We start from the raw sequence: 24571 nt of genomic DNA on the forward strand, positions 1-24571 counted from the left end.
TATGCTGAGACATATGAAAAAAAATACATTGTTATAGTACACCACTGATTTCTAGTGGGCATCAGTATCAATTAGAATGCTTAAATCTGCTGTAATATAGCCTTTGAGGGAATAACTTTTAGCTTATGTGATTGTTAGTCTCATTATTTGTTGATTTTATTATCTACTGCTAGAACTCAGGAATAGTTTGATTTGGAGACTTGGGTTAAAACAAGGGCTAAAACCAGACACTTAATATGTCTTCAAATTAAAGATACTTCTCTAAGAGAAAAAATGTCAATTTGGAATATCTACAAATAAATTAGAGTAATTTAGAAAAATTATAATTCACAATATAATCTTGGTGGGAGATATTGTATCCACCTCAATTTTTAGTTTTCTTCCTGTTTTATTTAATATTTGAAAAATGAGTGTTACTAAGTCTATTAAATTATTTTTCATTTTCACATTCCTTTTTTTAAAAGGCTATAGAGCAAATTATTTGTTCATTTTTTAATCAGTCATGGGGCTTGGACTCAAGGCTTTAGCACTATACTTGACCTTCTCTTGTTCAAGACTAGTGCGCTAACACTTTGAGCCATAGCTCCATTTGCAGTTCCTGGTGGTGAATTTCAGATAAGAGTCTCAGGATTTTTGTTGCCCTGGTTGGCTTCCAAGCATGATCCTCAGATCTCAGCCTCTGGAGTAGCTAGGATTACAGGTATGAGCCACCAGTACCTAGCTGTTCTTTTGTTTTTAATCTTATCTATTAAGTAGCTGTACAAAGGAATTGCCATTTAACAAAACAATTTATGAGTAAAATGCATCTTGATCATCTCTCCCTTACTCCCTTCTTCCCTAACTCTTCTTAATTTTGTAGAATATGCATTGAATTCTTGACTGAAGTCTCCCCTTCTTCTCCTCTTTCCCTTGACCCAACCCCACCCTACCCCATTCAGGTACCCATTTCCTAGTGTTTAATTTTACTAAACTTTGATTTTGCCTTCCTAAGGAATTACACTATTTGAGTTCTTCTTTAAGTCTACTGTATTTTGATTGATACATTTCTTGAACTGGTATATATTCATGATTATCGTGTTACTAACAGAAGTACATTGAATTTATATGCATGGTCTTTAGGGTTTTTTCTATAATATTTTTGAGTTTGGTCCCCAAGTTTTATCTTTTGCTTCTGAATCTCTGTTCGTTTTATTGTATTTTATTGTAGGGGTGATGTACAGAAGGTTTACAGTTACATAAATAAGTTAATGAGTACATTTCTTGTTGAACATTGTTACCCCTCCCTTGTTTTCTCCCACTTTTCTGCCCCCAGACTTCCCTGCCCTGCAAGTTGTAAAGTTCATGTCCAACTTACTGTCTTTGAGTATCACTGTTGCATCGGTTTACCCTTTGTCCTTTGTCTCACCATTTTATTATTCCCCTTCCCTTCCTCAAATCAGATAAACATATATACAATATACAGGATACCAAAATAAAAACCTGACAATAGGGGATAAAAAAGGAAAAAAAAGGAGCACAGAAGTAACTTCGTACAATACATTAAAAACAAACCAAAACAAAAAACTCTTAAACCTTGTGTTCCCATATTGTGGAGTTTATTTTCATTAACATTATAGTATGTACATAGCTATTGAGCTATTGTGATCCTCTGCTAGAGCTATCCTAGACCTATTCTAATTATTACAAATGAGGGAAACCATGGAGCCTATGCTTCTTTTGGTCTGTCTTACTTCATTAAATATAATTTTTTCCAAGTCTTTCCATTTCCTTATGTTCAGGGTGATGTCATTCTTTCTGATGGAAAAATAAAATTCCATTGCATATTTATACCACATTTTCTTGATCCTTTAATCTACTAAGAGAGATCTGAGTTGGTTCAATATCTTAGCTATGATAAATAATGCTACAATAAACCTAGTTGTGCTCGCAGCTTCTATGTGGCCTTGTTTGTGACCGTTTGGGTGAATGCCCAGGAGTGGCACTACTGGAACATAGGGGAGCTCTATGTTTAGTCTTTTGAGGAACAGGCATAGTGCTTTCCACAGAAGTTGAACCAGTTCACATTCCACCAACTGTTAAGGCCGTATGGCCTCATTACAAACATATTTATGAAGTAGGTACCAGTGGCTTATGCCTTTAAATCTAACATGTTACGAAGCTGAGTCCAGAGGATCTAAGTTTCAAGAGTTTAAAGAGAGACTAAGTAGATGACCTCTGAGACTCCATCCCTAAACAACAAGCAAAAACTTTGGACTGCAGGTATAGATCAAATGGTAAAACATCAGCCAGGAATGAAAAAAAAAGAAAGAGTTAACAGTGTGAGGCCCTGATCTCAATCCCTGGAAACTGAACACATGCAAACCCAAATTCTCTTGATGTTTGTTTGTTCTTAAAGATATAAATTATTTTCTGTGTGCAATACCTTTCCTTTCTGCGGTTGATTCTGGCATCATGGGGATATCACCCGATCAAGTCACACTACTGCCACCACCCAAGGATCAGCAGAGGTTTTGTTACAACGTTTCTGGCTGTCGTTCATCCCACCCCGAGATGATGAAGCAGTGGAATGCTTTTTATCAGGTTGCTTCTTTAAGTATTGCCATAGACTCTTATCATGTCAAGAGATGGTTAAGTTGCAATTTTTGTTTAAGTCTGTTTTAAGGGTAATGTACAAAAACATTTTCCTTATTATGAAAATGTGATTTGTTGTACTACATATATTGAGACTAAGTAGCACAGTAGTACAATGCATGTCATTGATAATTACAACTCCATCACAGCATTAATATGAAATTTATACATTCTTCCAAATTCAAATGATGTATAGCTCCCAAATTGAGGATTATTAGATTTGTTTTAAACTATAGGATAGACAAGCTAGTATGGTTAATAGTAAGTGTAGGTAAGCTATGAGATCTTCGGAGAAATGCAATGACAGACTTGGTTTTAGAGGAACCAATTTATTTCAATGAAAATTAATAAATAATCTTATATGGGAAGAACTAAACAAATGGATGGTTTTCTGACATAAATATTCAGTGAAAAGCTAGGCATAATGAATCATGTCTGCAATCCTAACTACTTGGGAAACAGAGATAAGCAGGATTGGGTGTCAAGGCCCCAAAACATTAGTACCATCCCACCTCAATCAGTGAGCCAGGCATGGTGACATGAAACTATGAGTCCAGCTATAGGGAGAAGCTATAGGTAAGGATTGTAGTCTGAGGTTAGCAGAAGCAAAACATGAGACTCTCCCTGAAAAACAACTAAAACTGAAAATGAGTGAATGCATGTCTCAAGTATTAGAGTTTCTGATTAGTTAGCAGGACATCAAGTTCAAACCTAGTACCACCAAAAAAATAAATGACAAAGCATACCTAGATTAAATACAGGAAAGGACTAAAATCAGTGATGAAAAGATGTATTTATCCGTTTAATTTTCAATTAATTGTTGTAAAGGTAATTAAATATTGAAAGAAAAATTTTCCTTCTTACTTTTATGGTAATTTTAATAATGTTTGTGGGAGAATAGGACACAAATACTTCTAGATAATATAAAACTATGGGCCTTTTGAAAATGAAGTTCTTGTTTTCTGGATAAATGTGCTTTACTAAAATTAATGGATATATACAAATATATATATACATGAACATATATTATATTCTTTCTACAAAATGTTTGGCACTATGGTCTTCGACATATTAATTTTTAGAAACTCAAACTAATTTTATGTAGCACATTTCTCAATTGAGAAATACTTCAATTGTCTTGAACTTTTTTCAAATCATGCTTTCTCTTCCATACTTTAGTATCTAAAGTCACCTTCCACTAACTTTGAGGATATCTTGAGATGCCTATGGACTGCACATACCTCCTCCTTGGAAGGATCTCTTGGCAATTTTGAAGATAAGTAAGGATAAATTTTAAATGTTACATGACTAAAAAACTTATTATTTTTATTTTTCCTTTAGAGAGGTAGTGATTTTCAGTCTGAATATTACAAAGAAATCCCAGGCTGGGTGCCAGTGGCTTATCCCTGTAATGTTAATTACTCAGGTGGCTGAAATCTGAGGATTTAGGTTTGCAGCCAGCCACGGAAGGAACATCCATAAGAGTCTTATCTCTAATTAAACACCCAAAAACCTGGAAGTGGTAGAGTGTGAGCTTTGAGCACAAAAAGCTCAGGGACAGTGCCCAGGCTTTGAGTTCAAGCCCCATGACTGATCAAGGAAAACACAACCAATTCCATCATCAGTGTTTATAGCATGATTTACAAATAGTTTTGGATGTTCTAGCTTAGAAAGTATGTGATGACAAAGGGCAAAAATCTAATAGGGGAGTTCACATTCAAAGTTAGTCATCTTCCTTAGGTTGATGTTCAGGGTTGAGATTGCTATGGCTGTAATCATTAGTCACATTTTGCCTCAGACTGAATGGATCATTTTTCCTTACTGTTTTGTCCACTTGACAGATCATCATTGTCCTATGTGCTGTCTCAGTGTTCTGTACACATAACACTATTACACCGTGTGATGTGCTACATACTGTATGTATCTCCTCTTCTGTTTCTAAGCAATGCACTTTCTATGATCTGCCCAAAGGCCAGGTATGGTCCAGTGATCTGATTATACTGCTGCCCTGGGGATATTTTCTGCCTCCTTTTATTGGTGTTTTATCATCCATTTGCATTTCTCTAGAGTCTTTCCTGTGCATTATTTGGTAGGACCCGTCCTCTAGTAGGTTCTGAAGAGATGAATGAAAGGTAAAATTGTTTGAGGCACAGTTCTTAACTAATCTTTCTTCTAGTGTCTGTGACACTAGGAATCTAGCAGGTTGTTTTCAGAATTTAGAACGTTAATCTCTAATTTTTGACTTCTTTCCTGGAAGTCTTGGGGTCCTATCCACATTTCAAGCTTTCCTCAGGAATCTGGTTCCTTTGGAAATTGTTCATATTTTATGGATGAACGCTACAACTGTAAGAGCCAGAATAGAATTTTTCAACTATAAAGATGCCCCTAGGGAATACATGATATGTTGTTTATCTAAGCAAACATTTTAACTATAAACAACATGGTTCCAAATAAATTTATTTTTTCTTGTTTAATAAATTTATTTATTCTTGTTGGTCTCCAGAAAAGACAGTTTTAGTCACCTGCTTCCAAAGTGAAAGGTGGCTTCTACTACTCTTAAGGGAGGAAAGGAAAGAGTGGAGAACTCTTGATTCCTTCTTTAACATGGTGTCTTCTTTTTCCAAGTTTGTAGGAAAATAACAGTAGACTGGATTATAGAAAATGGTGAAGAGTTGTGTCCACCATTGTAACATACTACACATTGCCAAACATCAGTTACTTTCTTCAGAACAGGCTATGTAAAGAAGTGTTATTTCAGTCAGACACTACTGTGTGGCTTTCATGTGCTCCAATCTTAGAGAATTGAATTCTAGAACTGACTGGCTCCAGTCTACCTATTCATAAAATTTATATGAATGATTTGAAGTTGTTTTTTAAAATATATTTTCATGGTCACACAGAAATTGTTCATGTCACTCATGGCATGAAGAACTCTTTCAGCTAAAGTATTTGGAAAGGTCACTTACCATAGAAGTTCACATTGGGTCCTTTCTCCAATGTCTATGAAGTGGTGCTGTCATTCCATTTCCTCCTGTCCTAATCCTTTGGAATGTAGCACATTCACTGTTACTGGTGCTCAGTGTTCTTTGCACAAGAACCTGAGTAACAGTCAGGTGTTCTTATATTCAGTTGAAAGACAAATGTGGTGTAAGAAAGAGTAGTGATTCCCAAGTAAACCCTGGTCACCAAGGATCTAAATCTGCTGTTCTACCAACTCCAGGCAAGGAAGGAAGCTGGTAGACCATGTTAGCTAGTGTTCCTTGTCATTCCATAGTTTTCTTGGCACTGACAAGCATAATACAAGCATTTTCTGTTTGATGGTAGTCACAAAGACCTAGCTTCTGTGAATGAGAATATAATCTAATGATATAAGAAACTTTCAAGTATGCAGTTGGTGCCATGGGAAACAGAGAAGGAGTTGCTGCTTTCTGATGAGATGACTAAGGTCCTGGGATTGGTAAGGCTTGGAGGAGGATGCTCTTAGTGAGCCAAGGAAGGTGTGTACATGTCTTATGGGGAACAAGAATTTTGCATATCTTTAAATCATTTAGCATGCTGAAATAGCTGTTTAAGACAGAGTCTGCACCTGTTACTACCTCCAACTATAATTATTAGACATATAAATATGAGGAATTTTGAGAGAGATTTCCTCCACATTAAAAGCTTCTAATTCCTTCCCCCCAAAGCCAAGGAAAGCTAGGTGCCAGTGGCTCACATCTGTTATCTTAGCTACTCAGAAGGATGAGATCTGAAAATCTTGGTTTGAAGCCTGCAGGAAAGCATTTGAGATTCTTAGGTCTAATTTTATGACTAAAGAGACAGAAGTGGATCTGTGGATCAAATGGTAGACTGCTAGCTTTGAGAACAAAAACTTGGGCATAGCTCTCAGGCCTTATGTTCAAATCCCAGAAATCAAAGGAAAAAGGAAAGTTGATATCTTCCGTTGGGGTGCTTAGTATTCTGGGGACACACACCAATGGCATTTATTTCTATATTACCAACAAGAGCTATTTACACTCTTACCATTCTTACAAATCAACCATCAAAAGTTTTTCTAGTATAATGTGTCTTAGAGAGATATATAAAATGGTAACAATGTGGCATGATCCTTTTCAGGTTTAAAAACCTATTAGCCATCTCCAAAACTTTTGAAGGTATCATAGACTAATGTCATTCTACTTTAAGACCTATTTCTCAATGAAGTATGGATTGTTTTCCTTTTTATTGCTGTTGAATATCAGTATTTGTTTTTATTTTATTTTATTTACATTTTGTTTTCTTAACAGAAGACATCTTGAATGAAATGAGTTCGAAATGAAGTGAGTATGTTTTCCATTTATCTTGCAGATTTCTTTACTATTCCAAACCAGAAGCAGATTTTGGGAAAAGTTGGTGTGTTTTCGTGAATTATTTAGTTGCATCCTTGTATCCCCCTACATTGATCAGAACACATAACTTCGAGAAAGGCCTGCCACCACGAGTTCTTCTTAAGACTTACAGAGCCCCATTAATCAAGGGCTTTACTCCTCTCCAAAATGTATTCCTGCTCTCATTGAATGGTCTTAGGAAACTGGATGATTCAACAGGTAAGAATTTAAAAATACTTTAAAGTTCAAGATTTGAAGTAATGTAATTAAATCAGAGGTATAGACATCAAAACAGATTCCAAATATATATTTTTTTCATCACCTATGAGTATCATTTCAAGTTCTTTAGCAGTAATTAGTCTTTGTATATTGTAGGGCATTTATACATTCCCATTCATGGTCTGTCTTTTCATCTCAAATCTTGGAACACAGTTTTTTTTCCATATATATATATATATATATATATATATATATATATATATATATTTCTTACTTTTGCTCATGAGAACCTAAGAAAACATTCTACTTTGCTCTTAAGCTTTTTAGAAAGAAAGGAATGTTTTAAAATCTGACATAATTAAAGTACAGTTCTATCGACTTGACTATTCTCTGTTCCTTTGAGCCAAGAATATTCATTGAGGATTAAATCCTTTTTTTCATCTTCCAATGCTCAGCTACCCAGAAAACTGAAAAGAAGTATGTATTAATTATATGCATAAAGATTTCTCTGTTGTTCCTCTATTCAATAAGTAAACTGAAACTGAGCCAAACTAAGCACTTATTCATACTATGATTACATTGAAAGGAAAGAAACCTCATGTTATAGATATAAATAAAATACATTAAATATATTATACACATGTATTTTGGAAAATCTTAGCATTATGTATCAAAAACATTGGAATACATTTGGGCATTTTTGCAATTGGAGTTGCTTGGTAGCTTCATGGCTGTAGTTCAGCACTGTGAGTCAGCAAGGAGCTTTCCTACTACACACAATGACCACCTACTCCCGCTGTCTCCTGGTCTGTCAGTGGTAATTCAATTTGGAGCATTACACCAGAAAATGAGTTGACTCTCATTTTCTAAAAAGTAGATGTGTAGTATTTTATCATTATAAGTATGGAATTAGTATGCTTTTCTGGTATATTTCTATGAATTTACTACTTAAATTCATGACAAAGATGCCATGAAATTGATAGGTCAGATAGAGCCAAAGGATATTGTGAACAATGAAACAACAAAATAACATGCTTATTTTCTTTGTATAATTGATGATTTTGCAACTAGTCATCAGAGAATAAATGAGACAGGATTGATCAGTTTTTATTGGGGAGTTCATATGTACCAATTTTACATGTCTCCTTGATTCAGAATCGTTGACTGGTTGGGAAACTTTAATGAAGACCAAAACTGCAAGGAAACTAGTGCTGCTGCTAATGGAAACATTTTTTGAAATAGCTACTTAAAAACTTTAAAAAATGAATGGGGGGCTGGGAAGAGGGCTCAGTAGTAGAGGGCTTGTCTTGCATGCATGAGGCCCTGGGTTCGATTCCTCAGCACCACATAAGCAAAAAGAAAAAAACTGGAAGTGGCACTGTGGCTCAAGTGGTAGAGCGCTAGCCTTGAACTGAAGAGCTGAGGGACAGAGCACAGGCCCAGAGTTCAGGCCCCATGAGAAGACTCTCCCCCCCTCAAAAAAAAATGAATGGGTTAAACATGAGCAATGTTGACTGCGGTAAATAGAGATTTCACAAAGTAATGAGCACAATCATGTACTCTTATGGTTTCTGCTGTTTTCCCCAGATTTGCATTTTTTAAAAAAGTATTTGTCTATCCCTATTTAAATGATTAGTATGATTATGTTGCTTAAGCAGTCATTCTTTTTTAAATCAATATTTCATTTTTAAGATTTGAAGAAATTTTTCAATGTACCAGAAAATCACTAATTAAAATACTGAAATTGAAGTGTGGATTTTTTCCTTTTACATTTTCATTAGCATGAATTAATTGTACAGGGAAACCTCATGTTGACATGTTCATATATTCCTACAATGTGCCTTGAACAAATTCACCTCTCCATCACCCTTCCTCATCCCAACTCCTCACCATTGCCAGACAAATTACGAAAGGCTTCATTGTCCCAATCTCAAGCATATATGTAAAGTATGTTGACCAATTTTGACATCCTCATTGTTTGTCCTTCCATTAGTAACTGAAGTGCCCAGTTTTCAGACATCCCCTCACAGACCACCAGAGACCATGATCAATGCAAACAGCAAAGAGTCGTTGATTGCAAGCTCCAGCTTGGTCCTCGGCGCACTCGCTGACGCTAAGAGGCCCGGAGATCAAAATTAGCACAGCTTTTATAGTATTAAGCAAGTTCACAAGTTCAGGGGGGTTCCACACAAGTAAGCAAGTTCACCAGTTCAGGGGTCTGCCCTGACTGCATTTCCCCTTAGGCAACTGTTCAGTTCCTTAAGGGTGCGCAGGGTTGGTGGCAACCTGTGTTTTTTTTGAGGTTATTCTGAGGGCAGCACAGCTACAGGTTGGTGGGGTTATTCTGAAAATGCAGTTACTTGAGCTCTTCTTCATTCCCTCCTCTTCTAGAGCATCAGGGACCAATCATGGTCCCCTAATTGGCACAGTCTTTTATATTTACAGTTTGGTATTGGGATCTCAGAACTAATACATGCACTGTGCTGATCTCTTTTTTTTTTTTAGAGTAACCTAATCCTAGACAGGACCTGTTTTCACATTCATTATTTTTAGTGAATGATGCTTATTCAAAAAGGTTTTATCTTGGTGTTTTACACATGTATGTACAGTGGGGTGTGTGTGTGTGTGTGTGTCTTTGCCTGTTCTGGGGGTTGAATTCAGGGGCTGGGTGCTGTCCCTAAGCTTCTTTAGCTCATGCTAGTGCTCTACCACTTCAGCCACAGCTCCACTTTTGGCCTGTGTCTTTTTTCAACTGGAGATAAGAATCTCATGGACTTTACTACCCTGGAGAGATTGGAAGCTTGATCTCACCTGCTGAGTAGCTAGCATTACAGACTTGAGCCACTGGTGCTTGCCTCATGGATAGTGTTTTAATCAGATTTAACTCTTTATTTGCTTTCCTCATCTCCACTACCCATGTTTTTCAAGAGCTTTCAGTGTATTCTAAAGTATAACTAATATATGTATCTAATAAAACTGCCACAAAAGTGAACATAAGACCTTCTGGTAGAGAAACTTACTACAGATGCATTGTAGATAGAAAAAGCCACATGGCTGTGATAGACAATTTGCTCCAGGAAAGTTAGAATGAACTTGAGACTTTAAATGACATCATTATTCCACAATACTGTGAAATTCGGGAAATTTTGTAATCACTAAATCACAATCAAAAAAAAAAAAGAACCTCGGGGAAGGTAGGGAGGGAAGGGATGGTAGGGGGAAAACAATGGAGGGGTAACAATGTTCAAGAGGAAGTGTACTCATTACCTCACTCATGTAACTGTAACCCTCTGTATAGTATCTTTACAATAAAAAAAAGAAAAAGCCACATGGAATAATATAACTCAAACTGGACTTGAAAGCTCTTAATGCACTGGAAGAGCCCAAGAGCAGATGAATGACACATGATTATAGAATGCTATATAGCTGTACATGTATAGAACAGTATTTACTAACAATAATTTGAGATTCTTTATTTCTTCATATATTTGAAAACATTTACCAACACTAATTTGAAATTCTTTATTTCTTCATATATTTGAAAACATTTACAAACAATAATTTGAAATTCTTTATTTCTTCATATATTTGAAAACATTTACAAACAATAATTTGAAATTCTTTATTTCTTCATATATTTGAAAACATTAACAAACAATAATTTGAAATTCTTTATTTCTTCATATATTTTTAAACTTTTTTTATGTATTAGTTGTGCTTTTTCTTTTCTTTTTGGGCATTGGGGCTTGAAATTGTGTTTCAGCTCAGCCTTTTTGGTCATGGTTGGCATTTTACTACTTGTGCCATACTTCTAGTTCCAGCCTTTTCTGGTTAATTGGTGCTATGAGTCTCAAGAGTTTATCTGCCTGAGTTGCTAGGATTATAGGCATGGGTCATCAGTACTTGTCAAAAAACTGCATTTTTATCATATACCAAAGTATTTAGAATACAAGCAAGAGTAGCTGATAAAAGAACTGTAGTATGCAAGTTCTAGGCCTAGGGTATATTCCTAACCAAATATGTGACTTGTGGGATTTTTGTTGTTGTTGTTTTGGGTTTTTTTTTCTGGTCTTGGGGCTTGAACTCAGAGCCTGGGTGCTATCACTGAGCTTTTGTGCTGAAGGCTAGCATTCTACCACTTGAGCCACTGTTCAATTTTCAGCTTTTTTGATTCTTAATTTAAGACAAAAATCTCATGGACATTCCTGCCCAGGCTGGCTTTGAACCTTGATCCTCAAAGGCAGCCTCCTGTTAAGCTAGGATTATAGGCATGAGCAACTACTGGCACCAGGCTTACAGCTAATTAATATCTGGCTAAACCTCAGTTCTCTAGAAAGTGCACTGAATATCTTAGGTTAAAGTTTCCTGTCCTAAAGTTGGAGACACTCACTCATTTCTGTATTGCTTTTCCCTTTTTTTTTTATAACTTGATATCTTAAACCATTGGCTGTTGAGAGAGGCAATAAATTAAGATAGTACCTGTCAACTCAGATTGTTAATGAATTAAGTACTATCTTGTATATGTGTTTTTAAAATTTATTGTAAAGGTGAAGTACAGAGGAGTTGCAGTTACACAAGTCAGGTAATGAATACATTTCTTTTCGAACAGTATCACCTCTTCCTGTATTTTCTCCCAGTATTTTTCCCTCCCAGCATCCCTCCCCCACAAGTTGGATAGTTCATTTTCAACATAGTGTCTAGTGAGTATCACTGCCAATTTCACCCTTTGTCTGTGAGATTCTTATCACCAATAAATTACTCTGGAAAAGCTAGAAGTAGGTTTAGGGCTCAAGTGTTTGAATTCTAGCCTTTAGCACAAAGGCTCAGACAGCCAATGTGTTTTGTTTTTTAAGTGACTTATCTCCATCTGCTGGCTCAATGCTGAAATTGTAACAATATTTTGAGAAAGAAGCTTTTATATTCCAAACCCAGATGATAGGATTCCTCAAAGAAATTTATCTTTCTTTAGCCTACTAATCTGAAAGGATACATTATTAATTTTTGATTTTTAACCACTTCTTCTGTAACATAACACCTATCTATCCTTAGAAGGATCACTTTTTCTGTAATTTACCAATGCATATTAGCAATATTATCATTTTGATTTTATTGAAAAGGTTTTCATTTCTTTTGATGCTTCTTTTTTTTTTTTACAATTTGATCTCCAAATATTTGAGAATATTCTAGATTTTTTCTGCTATATTTCTAGCATATTCCATTCTATTCCAAGTCCATTATGGCCTGAGAACTCACTTGATCTTAAATCTGTTATGATGAATTTCCTATATGGAAAAATGAAAAACAAACAGACCATAAAATTTAAAAGCCAATAACAAGCCAGATAGTGGTAGTTTATACCTGCAATTCTTCTACTCAAAAAACTGAGAAAATGGGGGATGTTGGTTCTGAGTAGGCCCAGGTTGAACAGTTTGTGAGAGTCTATATCCTATATAACTAGCAATAACAAACTACACGTGTGACTTCAGAGGTGGAGCACTAGAGCAGCAAGTACATCAAACAAGTGAGGCTCTTAAGTCAAACTCCAGTACTGTCCAAATGAGTCAACAAACAAATATCAATCAAAAGCAGCAACAGTAGTTGAAACAGGTAAAGTATGTATATGAAATAAATAAATCTAAATACCAATTATTGAAAAGTTCAATAAAGTACTACTAAGCAAGGCAAGAAAATTACAAAATAAGGAGAAACAAAATAAAACAGCAACAAAACAAAGCAAAAAAGCAAAGAAAAACAATATAAAAAATAAGAAGAGATAAATTAATATACCATAAATGCAAAATATGTTATTCCTATTCATCTCAGGGCCATGCAGAAGCTAGAGAGGGAATACTTACATGTTTTATTTTGTTTAGGACATAAACTTCTTGTATAAGTCTGATATAATGAATCAGTTTCATTTTTTTCCTGTTCTGTTTTTTTCTTTTATCTTTTTTGTCGGTCATGGGGCCTGTACTCTGGGCCTGGGCGCTGTCCCTTAGCTTTTCAGCTCAAGGCTATCTCCCTACCACTTGAGCCACAGTGCCACTTCTGGCTTTTTCTGCTTATGTGATGTGGAGGAATTGAACCCATGGCCCCATGCATGCCAGGCAAGCACTCTACCACTTTCCCAGCCCAGCCACCTTCCCAATGCTCTTTTTTCTTTCTTTTCTTTTTTTTTTTTTTTGGTAATGGTGCTTGAACTCAGGGACTGGGCTCTGTCCTGAGATCCTTTTGCTCAAGGCTAGTACTCTACCTCTTGAGCCACAGCATAATGCAGAAAGTTGTTTAAAAATCATTAATGTAATTATCTTAGAATAAAAAAGTCATGATATGTTCTAAGATGTTTTTTTGCTTAATGTTTTCTAGAGCAGTATGTATCTAATATGCACTCTACTCTCAAAACCTGAAGAGACAAGAAACCTCTTCGCTTGTTTTTCACTTGGGGCTTTGAGATTGTTTGGCTTGGTCACAAGTGGGCAGCATTTGAAAAGTGATTCTCATTTCCTCTGTTTGTTCACTAGTGATACAGAGGACTGAATTACTTGCTCAGTCTTGGTGGCTGGCGTCCAGTTCTCAACACGAATGACTGGCAGGCAGGCAGATCTGCCCTATTTATTCAATGTTAGGGTGATGGATCTTTGTTTGAGATAGTACTCTGCTGTAATGTTGATTTTGATTCTGAAGGCTCCCTTATCATATGAAGGACGATCAGGAACAATAAGCCCTTATCAAGTCAATAAATTAGCTTTATTAACCTGGATGTTAGGAAGTTTCTTGTTCCACATCTGTGAATCTCTTCAAGTTCCTTCATCAGCTTACTACTGGTGACCATCTTGTCTTTGGTATTCCATTCATTTCCTATATTCACAGACTTTCTTCATAAAAATCCAGTTTGGGAAATTTATCTGAAATAAGTAAAATATGCTTAAGTGATGATTTGAGAATATTCTGAGATCTTGGATACTCAAGAACAAATGACACAGTATTTTATGGATATATGAATGTAAAGCCAATCACTCTTGAAATAATCCTCTAGGGGCTGGGAAGGTGGCTCAGTGGTAGAGCGCTTGCCTTGCATGCATGAGGCCCTGGGTTCGATTCCTCAGCACCACATAAACAAAAAGAAAAAACAAGCCAGAAGTGGTGCTGTGGCTCAAGTGGTAGAGCACTAGCCTTGAGTTGAAGAGCTGAGGGACAGCGCCCAGTCCCAGAGGTCAGGCACCACAACCGGACTCAAGAAAGAAAGAAAGAAAGAAAGAAAGAAATAATCCTGTGTACAACCAGATCTCTCCCAGATATTTATCTCATTGAACTATCAATATTATTATTGACCCATAAAGTAGGGTCCTGATTTTGAGCAATAACATAAAAATATTGCAGATTATAGAAAAGCCAGTGAACCATGATAACAATGAACCTTTCTTAAAATGATACTTTTAAACTAAGTTCCACTAAAACTAAGTAGCAGGCAAGTGTATTAAGAAAAAGATACTTTCATTCCAAAAGCAAAAAACATGAAAAAGTGGATCTTAAAAATTAGAGTTTCAAAGATAGAGGCATTTTAGTTTAGAAGTGCTAAAAGTATTTCAAGCAAGAAAGACAATAGAGTTAAAAACAACTACTGATAAGCAGAGGAGGACTGAGCATAAAGAAAGACACAGTCAATTGTGACCAGGGAATGATCCAATAAACTTATCATGCATTTAAGACTTCCTGTCTTGCAGATATTTCATTGGTCACCTCATTCTTCAGGTAAAAGGGAAATCATGTTATGATATTTGGTGTATTGGAAAGTAAAAGCTTAATCATTACAACACACTGTGGACACATTCCTTATAAATAATGATAAGCCAGGGCACAATAGAGCAGTATTGTTTCCTGAATAGTAGTGTCACTAGCCAGTGTGCCAGAATGTGGCAATTTGGCAACTGAGAAAACTGTAAAACAAAGGTCAGTCTGACTTTTTCCCACCTTTATGCTCAAAAGTTATCATAAATGAAATTTCTAATCCTCGTTGCCCGCCCCCTCCAAGTGGTAAAGTTCAATTGCAATATAGTGTCTTGTAGTATCATTGCTGCAATGGGTCATCCTGTGTCCTTGTTTCAGCATTTCGTTATTCCCCTTTCCCTCCCCAAATAGACAAATGTATACACAAGATGCAGGGTACCAAAATCAAGTACGGTGGCTATAAGGGATATACCATAGAAGGAAGAATATACAAAGGAAAAAAAATCATGTAGTACATTTAAAACAACAACAACAAAGACAGACCTGCTGTGTCCATATCTTGCAGCTCATTTTGCTTAACATTGTGGAGAGCTGCAGGAGCCACGACCAAAGACGGCTGCAAAAGCAACATTGTACCTAAAATGGCGGGGCCGGGAGGCGCGCGGCTCCGACCTAAGATGGCGCCGGCTCCCGCCTTCAGTCTTCCCCGTGAGGAGTGCTCTCTGTAAAAAACAACTCCTTATATGGCTATGACATGGCTCCTAGTTTGCTTCCGTGTTTGCAGCCCTATCAGTATATGCCACATGGCGCTTCAGGATTGGCCATCCAGGAGGCTTATAACCAGAGCGCGGGGGTGGATGGGAAGGAGAAACAAGGAGAAGCAGGAAGAAGCAGGAAGAAGAGAAGTAGGAGAAAAGAAGCTGTAAACAAGATCCTGAATAAATCGCCTGAAAGAAGAACCTGTTGTAGCGTCATCCTTGCGGGTCGAGGCGGTCGCGACATAACATCATCTTATATGGTCATATGTACATAGCTTTTGAGCTTTTTGGCTCATCTGATAAAATAATCCTATACGTATACACAAATAATAGAAACTATGGGATCTAAATTTCTTTAGGCCTGAATTACTTCACTTAATATGATTTTTTCCACACCTTTCCATTTCCTAACAAATGGTATTGTCATTCTTTCTGATGAAAGTATACAATTCACACACACACACACACACACACATATATATATATATATATATATATATATATATATATATAACATTTTCTTGATCCATCTATCTACTGAGGGGCATCTTGTTGATTCCATATCTTAGCTATGGTGAATAATGCTGGGATGAACATAGTTGTGCTGGTAGCTTTAGTATGGCTTTGTTTATTTTCATTTATGTAAATGCCAGAAGTGGGATTGCCTTAGTCTTTTGAGGAACCTCCATACTGCTTTCCAAAGTGTTTGAAGAGCTGAGGGACAGAGCCCAGGCCCAGAGTTCAAACCCCATGATGAAATAAAAAAAGAAAGTGTAACCCCCTACTATAGCAAGAGGCAGAGGGAAGGTTCTGAATTCCAGCATTTACAAAATCCTATAGCAAAGCCCAAATCCAACATGAGACATAATGATGAGAAACAGGACATATTTCTAAATTCATGAATCATACAAAGATATTCTTTTTTGTGTGTGTGTGGTGGGGCTTGAACTCTGGGGTTGGGCACTATCCCTTAGCTCTTCAGCTCAAGGCGAGCACTTTACCACTTGAACCACAGCGCCACTTCTGATGTTCTAGGGGTTTATTGGAGATAAGAGTCTCATGGACTTTTCTGCCCAGACTAGCTTTGAACCCTGATCCTCAGATCTCAGCCTCCTGAGTAGCTAGGATTACAGGCATTTGCACCAGCGCCCCACTAAAGACATTCTTTATCCTACGCCTCTAACATTGTATTGATGAGGAAACCTAAGGTCTTAAGATGGGTGAAGAAAATTAAAGCGTACATGTTGGCACAGGTGCTGGCGGCTCATGTCTGTAATACCTAGCCACTCAGAAGGCTGGGTGGTAAACCTCTAGCCTTGAGTGAAATTGCTCAGGGACAGCGCCCAGGTCCTGAGTACAAGTCTCATGACCAACTACAACAAAAGAGAGTATATGTTGGGGAAGAGGAAATGAAACTGTGCTCATTTATGAAATGATTGTTTCTGCACAGAATCCCAGGGAGTCAACACAAAGCTACTAGAATTAATAAGATCCTATCATACAGAGTTCTTTATTTAGAAATCAAGAGCTTTGCTACAGACTAAGTATTTTCTAATAACATCAGGAGAAACTATGTTGTGAGAAATTGTCCATGGGAAGACTTTAGCATTAAACACATCATGAAGACTTGTTGGAATGGTTTCAACAGTGTATTAAACATAAAACTGAAATCTGTCAAACTTTGCAATGATGTCAGGATTCTCCTTTCTCCACCTTTTCACTGGGACTCCCCCTCCCCCACCCGTGTCAGTTCTTTTTGACCACATGGAATCAGCATGAGAACAAGGTCTCCATTTCTTCCTGGCCAGTGTCCTGTTTTTGCATTACAAGCATAGAGCAGAGGGATTAGAGTGGCATCTTTAAGTGACAGTCTAAAACTAGACAACCAACATACTCTGTAGCTATCAAAGCATAAAATTGTCTCATTATAGTGCAGAAATCTGAGTTTTCCACTTCTAGAATAGAAGTCCCTATAACATCAAAAGAGCAGCAAGTTAGCACCTTTATAATACTTAGCTCCAGGAAATGGGACAAAGTTCATCACACACATGATTGTATGTGATCTTCCTAAGTAGTGTGATACATCTTCATCCTTATTTCACAACAGACAAAATCTAGTGTTATATACCAGAAGCACCCTGAGAAAGAACATCTAGGCTATCTTGAAACTTGGAAGCAGTAGACAGAGTTTTCTTAACCATCACTGGCCAATGATGTTTTGAAATTATGATATGATTATGATGATGATGATGAAATTATTCTGTGGTTATGTAATTATTACATAAAACTTTATGTGAATATGCAATCATCTCATGCAATATTTTTTCTCTTAGGCCCACAAGCTTCACAGGTGTGACAAACTTGGTTTCCAAATCATGATGACAGAAAATGTGTGAGTACACTGAGGTTTGTTGCAATTTTGGAGATCATCAGAAGATTGCCCTCTGTTGCAAACTAGAACAACTGGAAGTTCTGGAGGATAGCCCTTAGGCGCCTTGTCCACATGCCATGGGAGTGCAGAGGATTAGTGGAGGGAGTATGAGGTGGGCCTCTCATTCCCTCTGGGTCTGCAGGGACTGTTGCTATGTGAGGAGATGTGGTTCTGAGAACACTTCATGATAGACCAGCCCTATACTGAAAACCTTGAACTTGTAAATGCACACCAGGTCCTGGCAACTCACTGACTCAGAAAGGAAAGTCTGCTTGCCACCTTGTGACTTAATGAGTGACCAGACAATGAGTTGAAGAGGTAAGAGGACACCTGGCCACCCCAAAATCCTTTGGATAAGAAACATTTCATTGCAATAAATGGCAACAATATTTTCTCAACAAAATAAGTTAGGTTCTGAATATAAAGGTGATGTTTCATAACTTGTTTTCTAAGTCAACTTTAGAATACCTGTGTTCTTATAGTCACTAGCTTTGTGCGTAACAAGATGAATGGGGTAGAAGTTAGCCCAAGTAATTATAATATAAAGCAACAGTTATTTGAGAATATTCTGAAATCTTGGATTAATGGGAACAAATTGGACACTATTTTCATTGACATAAAACTCAAACCACTGAACTGCTAAACTGATCTTCTGTACATAACCAGATCTGTATCAGTTATCTACACACAGCTATCATACTAGTCAGCAAAAATCCAGGCAAAATAGAGACTATAGAGAAGTCACTGAACCACAAGCAAGTATGTATGTATGTTTGTTTTTCTCTATCTATCTATCTATCTATCTGTCTATCTATCTGTCTATCTATCTATCTATCTATCTATCTATCTATCTATCTATCTATCTATCTATCTATCTATCTCTCTGGAGCTTGGGATCTGAGCTTAAAGCTTTGTGCTTCCTAAGCAGGTATTTGACTTGAGTCACAACTATAGCTTCCTGTTTGTTGTTTGTTCTAGTTACTTTTGAGATAGGGTCTCATTTTATACCCAGAATGCCCCAGATTAAAATCCTCCCATTTTTGTTTACCATTGTAGCTGGGATAATAGGACTATGATACCATGCTTAGCTTTGGTTGTTGTTGTTGAAATTTGGGAGGAGGGATCTCATAAACATTTTTCTTTGGGCTGGCCTACAACTTTGATATTTGCAATCTTAGCTTCCCCAGTAGCTATGGTTAGAGGTATGAGCCACCAGTCAGTGGCAAGTCTAAAGATGCTTTAGGATGTCGATGGGTTTATTAACACAAAAATATAACAGTTATTATATTTTTATCTTTAAGCAGTTGTACAGAGGGAATATCATTCAAAAAATCATTTATCTTGATCATATCACCTCTTTCATTGCCCTCTCCCATCCTTCCCAACACCTCTTCTCAATATTTCTAGTTGAATGGCTATATATTCTCCCTCTTCCTTCTTTTTCATTTATATATTCCCTTCCCTTGATGCCCCCCACATCAATCTTAAGAACCAGCTTCCAGACATCATTTAGTAGGAGTATGTTTTCATTTTTCCAAGTAATTATACTATTTGAATTCTCCCATGCATATATACCATTTCGGTTAATTCATTTATGTGTACACCTGCTCATGACCATGTATATTTAAAAATTACATCTAGAGAGAAAACATGCACCCTTTTCCTCTGTGGGCCTGACTTCACAATTGTTTTCTGGGTCATCCATCGTTAATATCATTCTTCCTCTTGGCTGAGGATATCCATTGTACAACACAATCTTTCAGGCATAGCAGGCTCAAAAACCTGAACATTACAACAGATGATGGAATTTACTGTAAGAAAATAATAAGCCAAGGTACAGTACAATGGCCTTCTGTTGGCTGGAGAGGCATGCCAGGACATATGGTGTAATACCCACAAATATGCCATTCTGGTCCGGTGTTGGGGCCTGAACTCTGGGCCTTGGTGCTGTCCCTCCCCTCTTCGGCTCAAGGCTAGCCCTCTACTCTTGAGCGCTTTTTTTTTCTTTTTCCTTATTTGGTGCTGGGGAATCAAACTCAGAGCCTCATGCATGCAAGGCAAGCACTCTACCTCAGAGCCACCTTCCCAGCCCCTAGAGGATTATTTCAAGAGTGATTGGCTTTACATTCATATATCAATAAAATCCTGTGTCATTTGTTCTTAAGTACCCAAGATCTCAGAATATTCTCAAATCATGACCCAAGCATATTTTACTTATTTCAGATAAAATTTCCCAAACTGGATTTTTATGAAGAAAGTCTGTGAATATAGGAAATGAATAGAATACCAAAGACAAGATGGTCACCAGTAGTAAGCTAATGAAGGAGACTGAAGAGATTCACAGATGTGGAACAAGAAACTTCCTAACATCCAGGTTAATAAAGCTAATTTATTGACTTGATAAGGACTTATTGTTCCTGATAGTCCTCCATATGATAAGGGGAACCTTCAAAATCAAAATCAACATTTCAGCAGAGTACTATCTAAAACAAGCCCCTAAGCTTCAGTCTTAAAGCAGAAACTTGTCTTAAAAGCCCCACATATTTTGTAGTACATCTTGAGCCTTGTGACCAATCCAGTATTTTACATCTTCATTATATAAGTTAAAATATAAAAATTCCATTGCCATTGTTGACATCTTTTTTAGTCATATGTAGGCTAGAATAGTTCTGGAAGGTTTTTGTTAGTAAATAGTTTTCAACAAAATAATATAATATGTTTGAGCTGTGCTCAGGTTCTGATCCAATGCACTGATAATGAAAAGATGTCAAAACTCCATCACTTTAAAGATGAACTAGTGTGCCACCACCTTTGACATATCCAGCCTAATCAAGCAAAAGGAAGCAAGGTGGTGTGAAGATATGAAATTAAAAAATACTGTGACTTCCTCCTTAATTCATCAATAAAAGCTCTGCTGCCCTCTCAATTCTAGGATGGCACTGGCTTTTTTTCTTTCCTGGACATGGATATTTAAGAAGAGGAAGTATAAATAGACAAACAACAACAAACATCAAGAAAACACAAAAAAAAAAAAAAAACAAAGAAAGAGACAATATTAAACAAAAAAACCACCGGACAACGGCTTAAAAAAAAAAAAACAACAAAGGAGACAACCACAAAGGAAAAAACCCAACTACATCCTAAAGCAACTCTAAACGCCCCGCCAATAGGGAAAGACACTCTAAACATTCAGATCTCTAAAACCAACAGCGGAAGGAAACTCCTAGCCAAAAAAAGAAACCAGAGATTCCAAGAATAAGCAAAAATGAGAAATGAAACACAAAGGACCTAAACTCCGACATGAATAAAATAACCCAAATAAATACCAAAACCAAAAAAAAAGTCACAAAACAGCACGGGATACAGAAATCAAAAAACATAATCATGTACACAATCCTAAAACAAACACATAGAATTACAAAAAAAACAAAACAAAACAAAAAACCCACAAGACACTAAGTGAAAAAAATAGTAAATGAACGAAAGAGTATGACCAAATGGATGAATGTAAGTATCCGTGCGAGGCAAAGAAAGCCACAAGACTAGCACTGTCCAAAAAAAACAAAATAAAAAAACATACAATAACAGAAGAGCAAAAACAGAAAACAAGAACAAAAGGGGGGCAAAAGCAAAGGAACTAACCAAAAGAAGCTAACGCCTACGTAACTAAGAATCAACATAATAGCAAAGATTAATTGCTGAAAATGACAGAGAAAGAACACATACCACAATCCCCAAAAACTCCTACAAAGAAGAAGACCGACAGAACGACAAATCAAAACTGAAATATCTACTAATAAAGGACTACATCAAAAACAGGAACAACAGAGACAAATGTACAACAAAAATCAACAAAAGCCGGCAGCACGCAAATACAATTAATAACAATACAAACTCAGTCTAAACAAAAAAAATAAAAGACCCAACGATCCTAAAAGAGCCGTCACACAAAAAGCAAAAACACCCAATACATTCAAGGAAGTAAAACAAAAGAAATAACCACAGACTGGAATACAAAATGAAGACAAGCCAAACCGAAAAATAGCAAGATTGGAATAAAATAAAAAAATGAGAAAGAGCAGAAAGAAGAAACATCTAAGTAAAAATAACAAAAAGCACACTAATCCCATCTAAGCTTACAAAAAAACCAAGAAAAAAGAAAAATAGCAAGTCAACTAGAAGTAAAGGCCAGGAAAAAAACAAAACTTAGGTAAAGTAACCACATAAAAAAAAAAAGAAGACTAATAGAAAAAAAATCCTAAAAATAGATGATAGATAAACAGACAAAAAATATTATAAGTCATCAAAGATGAGAATACAGCCGTAGACCCGTATATAGATACCTATATAGACAGACACATAAGGGAACTTACTAACAAGTTCTATCCCAAGAGCCCGTTATCCACCAACAACCCAAGTAACAAACATCCAAAAATCAAAAGATGTGATCATCCAACAAAAACCTAAGCCCAACACAACGAACGCAAACACTGACAAACGAATGCCCAAAAAAAAAGAATCAAAAAGCAAACGGAAGAATAATTCACCGAGGGCAAAAAAAAACCTACAAACAGCTCATAAGCGAACAACCAAAAATAATCAGACAAACCCACAAACCCCCCACCAAAACACGAACAACAAAGAATAAGGAACAACCTAACTGAAGCACCAGGATCTAACCATAAAAACAGAAACAAAGAGAAAACCGACAAGCAGGTGGATAAATTATAGTCAACAACAAAATAACGGAAGAAATAACAATAAAGGAGAGAAGGGCACAGAAAATCAGAAAAAAAATCCCAAAAGAAAAATTATCCAAAGTACAAAGATCAAAAAATTACAACACAACAAAAAGCAAAAAACCATAGCAGCCTGTAAATTTATAGAGTAAGAACCATACAGGAAACACGTGCCAACAATAAGGAAACAGACTAAATAAGACAAAAGAAGAGAACATAAAGCAACCTTACAAAATAGCACACCTAAAAAACCAAACATAAGCTACAAAAGAAAAAAAGGAGAAAAAAAACCACAATAAACAAAGAATTAAAAAAAAAAATACAATTAAAAATACAAAGGAGTAACAAATACAAAAGCAAACCAAAAACAATAAAAAAAAAAAATAAAGAGGACATCTACTAGTACCATAGAAACTGAATCAAACAGAAAAGGTACAAACAAACCAAAAATTAAAACAAAACAAGGAAAAAGATCAAGATTTCAAGACAGTCATAAACAAGCAAATAAAAAAAAAGTACCAAAAAAAAAGATAACAAAGCAAAAAAGAAAGAATGTGAAGATACTTAAAATGAAAATCTTTAAGAAACACACCACTTATGAAAACGAATGCATACATTCCGAGCTAAACAGGAAGCTAAAAAATAACAACCATCACACAAAAACACCCAAAAAAAGAATGCCAACAAAACACAAAACTCCACAAAAACATCACAAAACAAGAAGGCAAACGAAGAAGAACAATGACTATAGGAGCGCAAAGAACCACAGAAGCCGAAGAGCCAAGAGACACAGCCAACACCCAAAAAACAAACAACAAAACCAAAAAAAAAAAGAGCTACACAAAGAAAAACCAAAAAAAATGATGTCAAAAAATCTAAAGACAGGTCAGAAACAAACACAAATCAGAAATAAAAAAAAGAACATAAGAGCAAAGATAGGAATAAAACTAAAGACCCCGTCCTGGTCAGACAGGTCACTAACATTAGAACCATCAAAAAACATCGAGCGCTAGGAAGGCGGCATAGAGGTAGACTGGTTGCCCAAAACACATGGGGCCCTGGCTCAAAACCATCAGCACCACATAACCAGAAAAGCCCAAAACACAACCACTGCCACAAGGACTAGACCTCCAACCTCGACCTGAAGAGCGCAGACACACTCCCCAGCCCCAGAGTTCAGGCCCCAAGAATGAAAAAAAAAACCATTGAAATTAAAATCAAATCAGAACAAAATGAACTACCCCAAAAAAATCAATAACCAAAACAAAAACTCCGTCCTTCACAAAAACCAACAAAACCACACACCCTGACCAAATCCCACCAGAAAAACAACACAACACACCCAAATAAACAAAACCAGAGACCAAACGGAAACACCATCACACAAACAACCAAGATTCACAACATTACCAAGGAATAAAGCGAAAAACAATACGCCAAAAAAGTACACAACCTAAAAAAAAAGGAAGAAAAACAACAAAATATACACATGGACAAAAAAAATCAATGAAAAACCACATAACAGACTCACATCAAACATCGAAATAAAAAGAGAAAGAAGAAAAAAACAAGAAAAACAAAGAACAAGACGAACCCAGAAAGAAAATAACCATGACCACAAAACAGAATACAAACCAATACACAACCAACAAAACAATGAAAAAAAAAGTGAAAGTTAAAAAACCAAACAAATCAAAG

The 24571-nt window shown here is 36.4% G+C and overlaps 1 protein-coding gene across 1 annotated transcript in view; it reads left to right on the forward strand.

The window, feature by feature from the left end:
- The window catches only part of LOC105993503 (protein LEG1 homolog), a 37430-nt gene that overhangs the window by 1338 nt on the left and 11521 nt on the right, over positions 1 to 24571 (forward strand). The window contains exons 3-5 of the mRNA XM_013026777.1: positions 2396 to 2580; positions 3811 to 3911; positions 6979 to 7217. Coding sequence (XP_012882231.1) covers positions 2396 to 2580; positions 3811 to 3911; positions 6979 to 7217 — 525 coding nt within the window. The remainder of the gene's footprint in view (positions 1 to 2395; positions 2581 to 3810; positions 3912 to 6978; positions 7218 to 24571) is intronic.

Source organism: Dipodomys ordii, unplaced genomic scaffold (assembly GCF_000151885.1).
Source record: "Dipodomys ordii isolate 6190 unplaced genomic scaffold, Dord_2.0 Scaffold97, whole genome shotgun sequence".
In the NCBI taxonomy this organism is placed as follows: Eukaryota; Metazoa; Chordata; class Mammalia; order Rodentia; family Heteromyidae; genus Dipodomys; species Dipodomys ordii.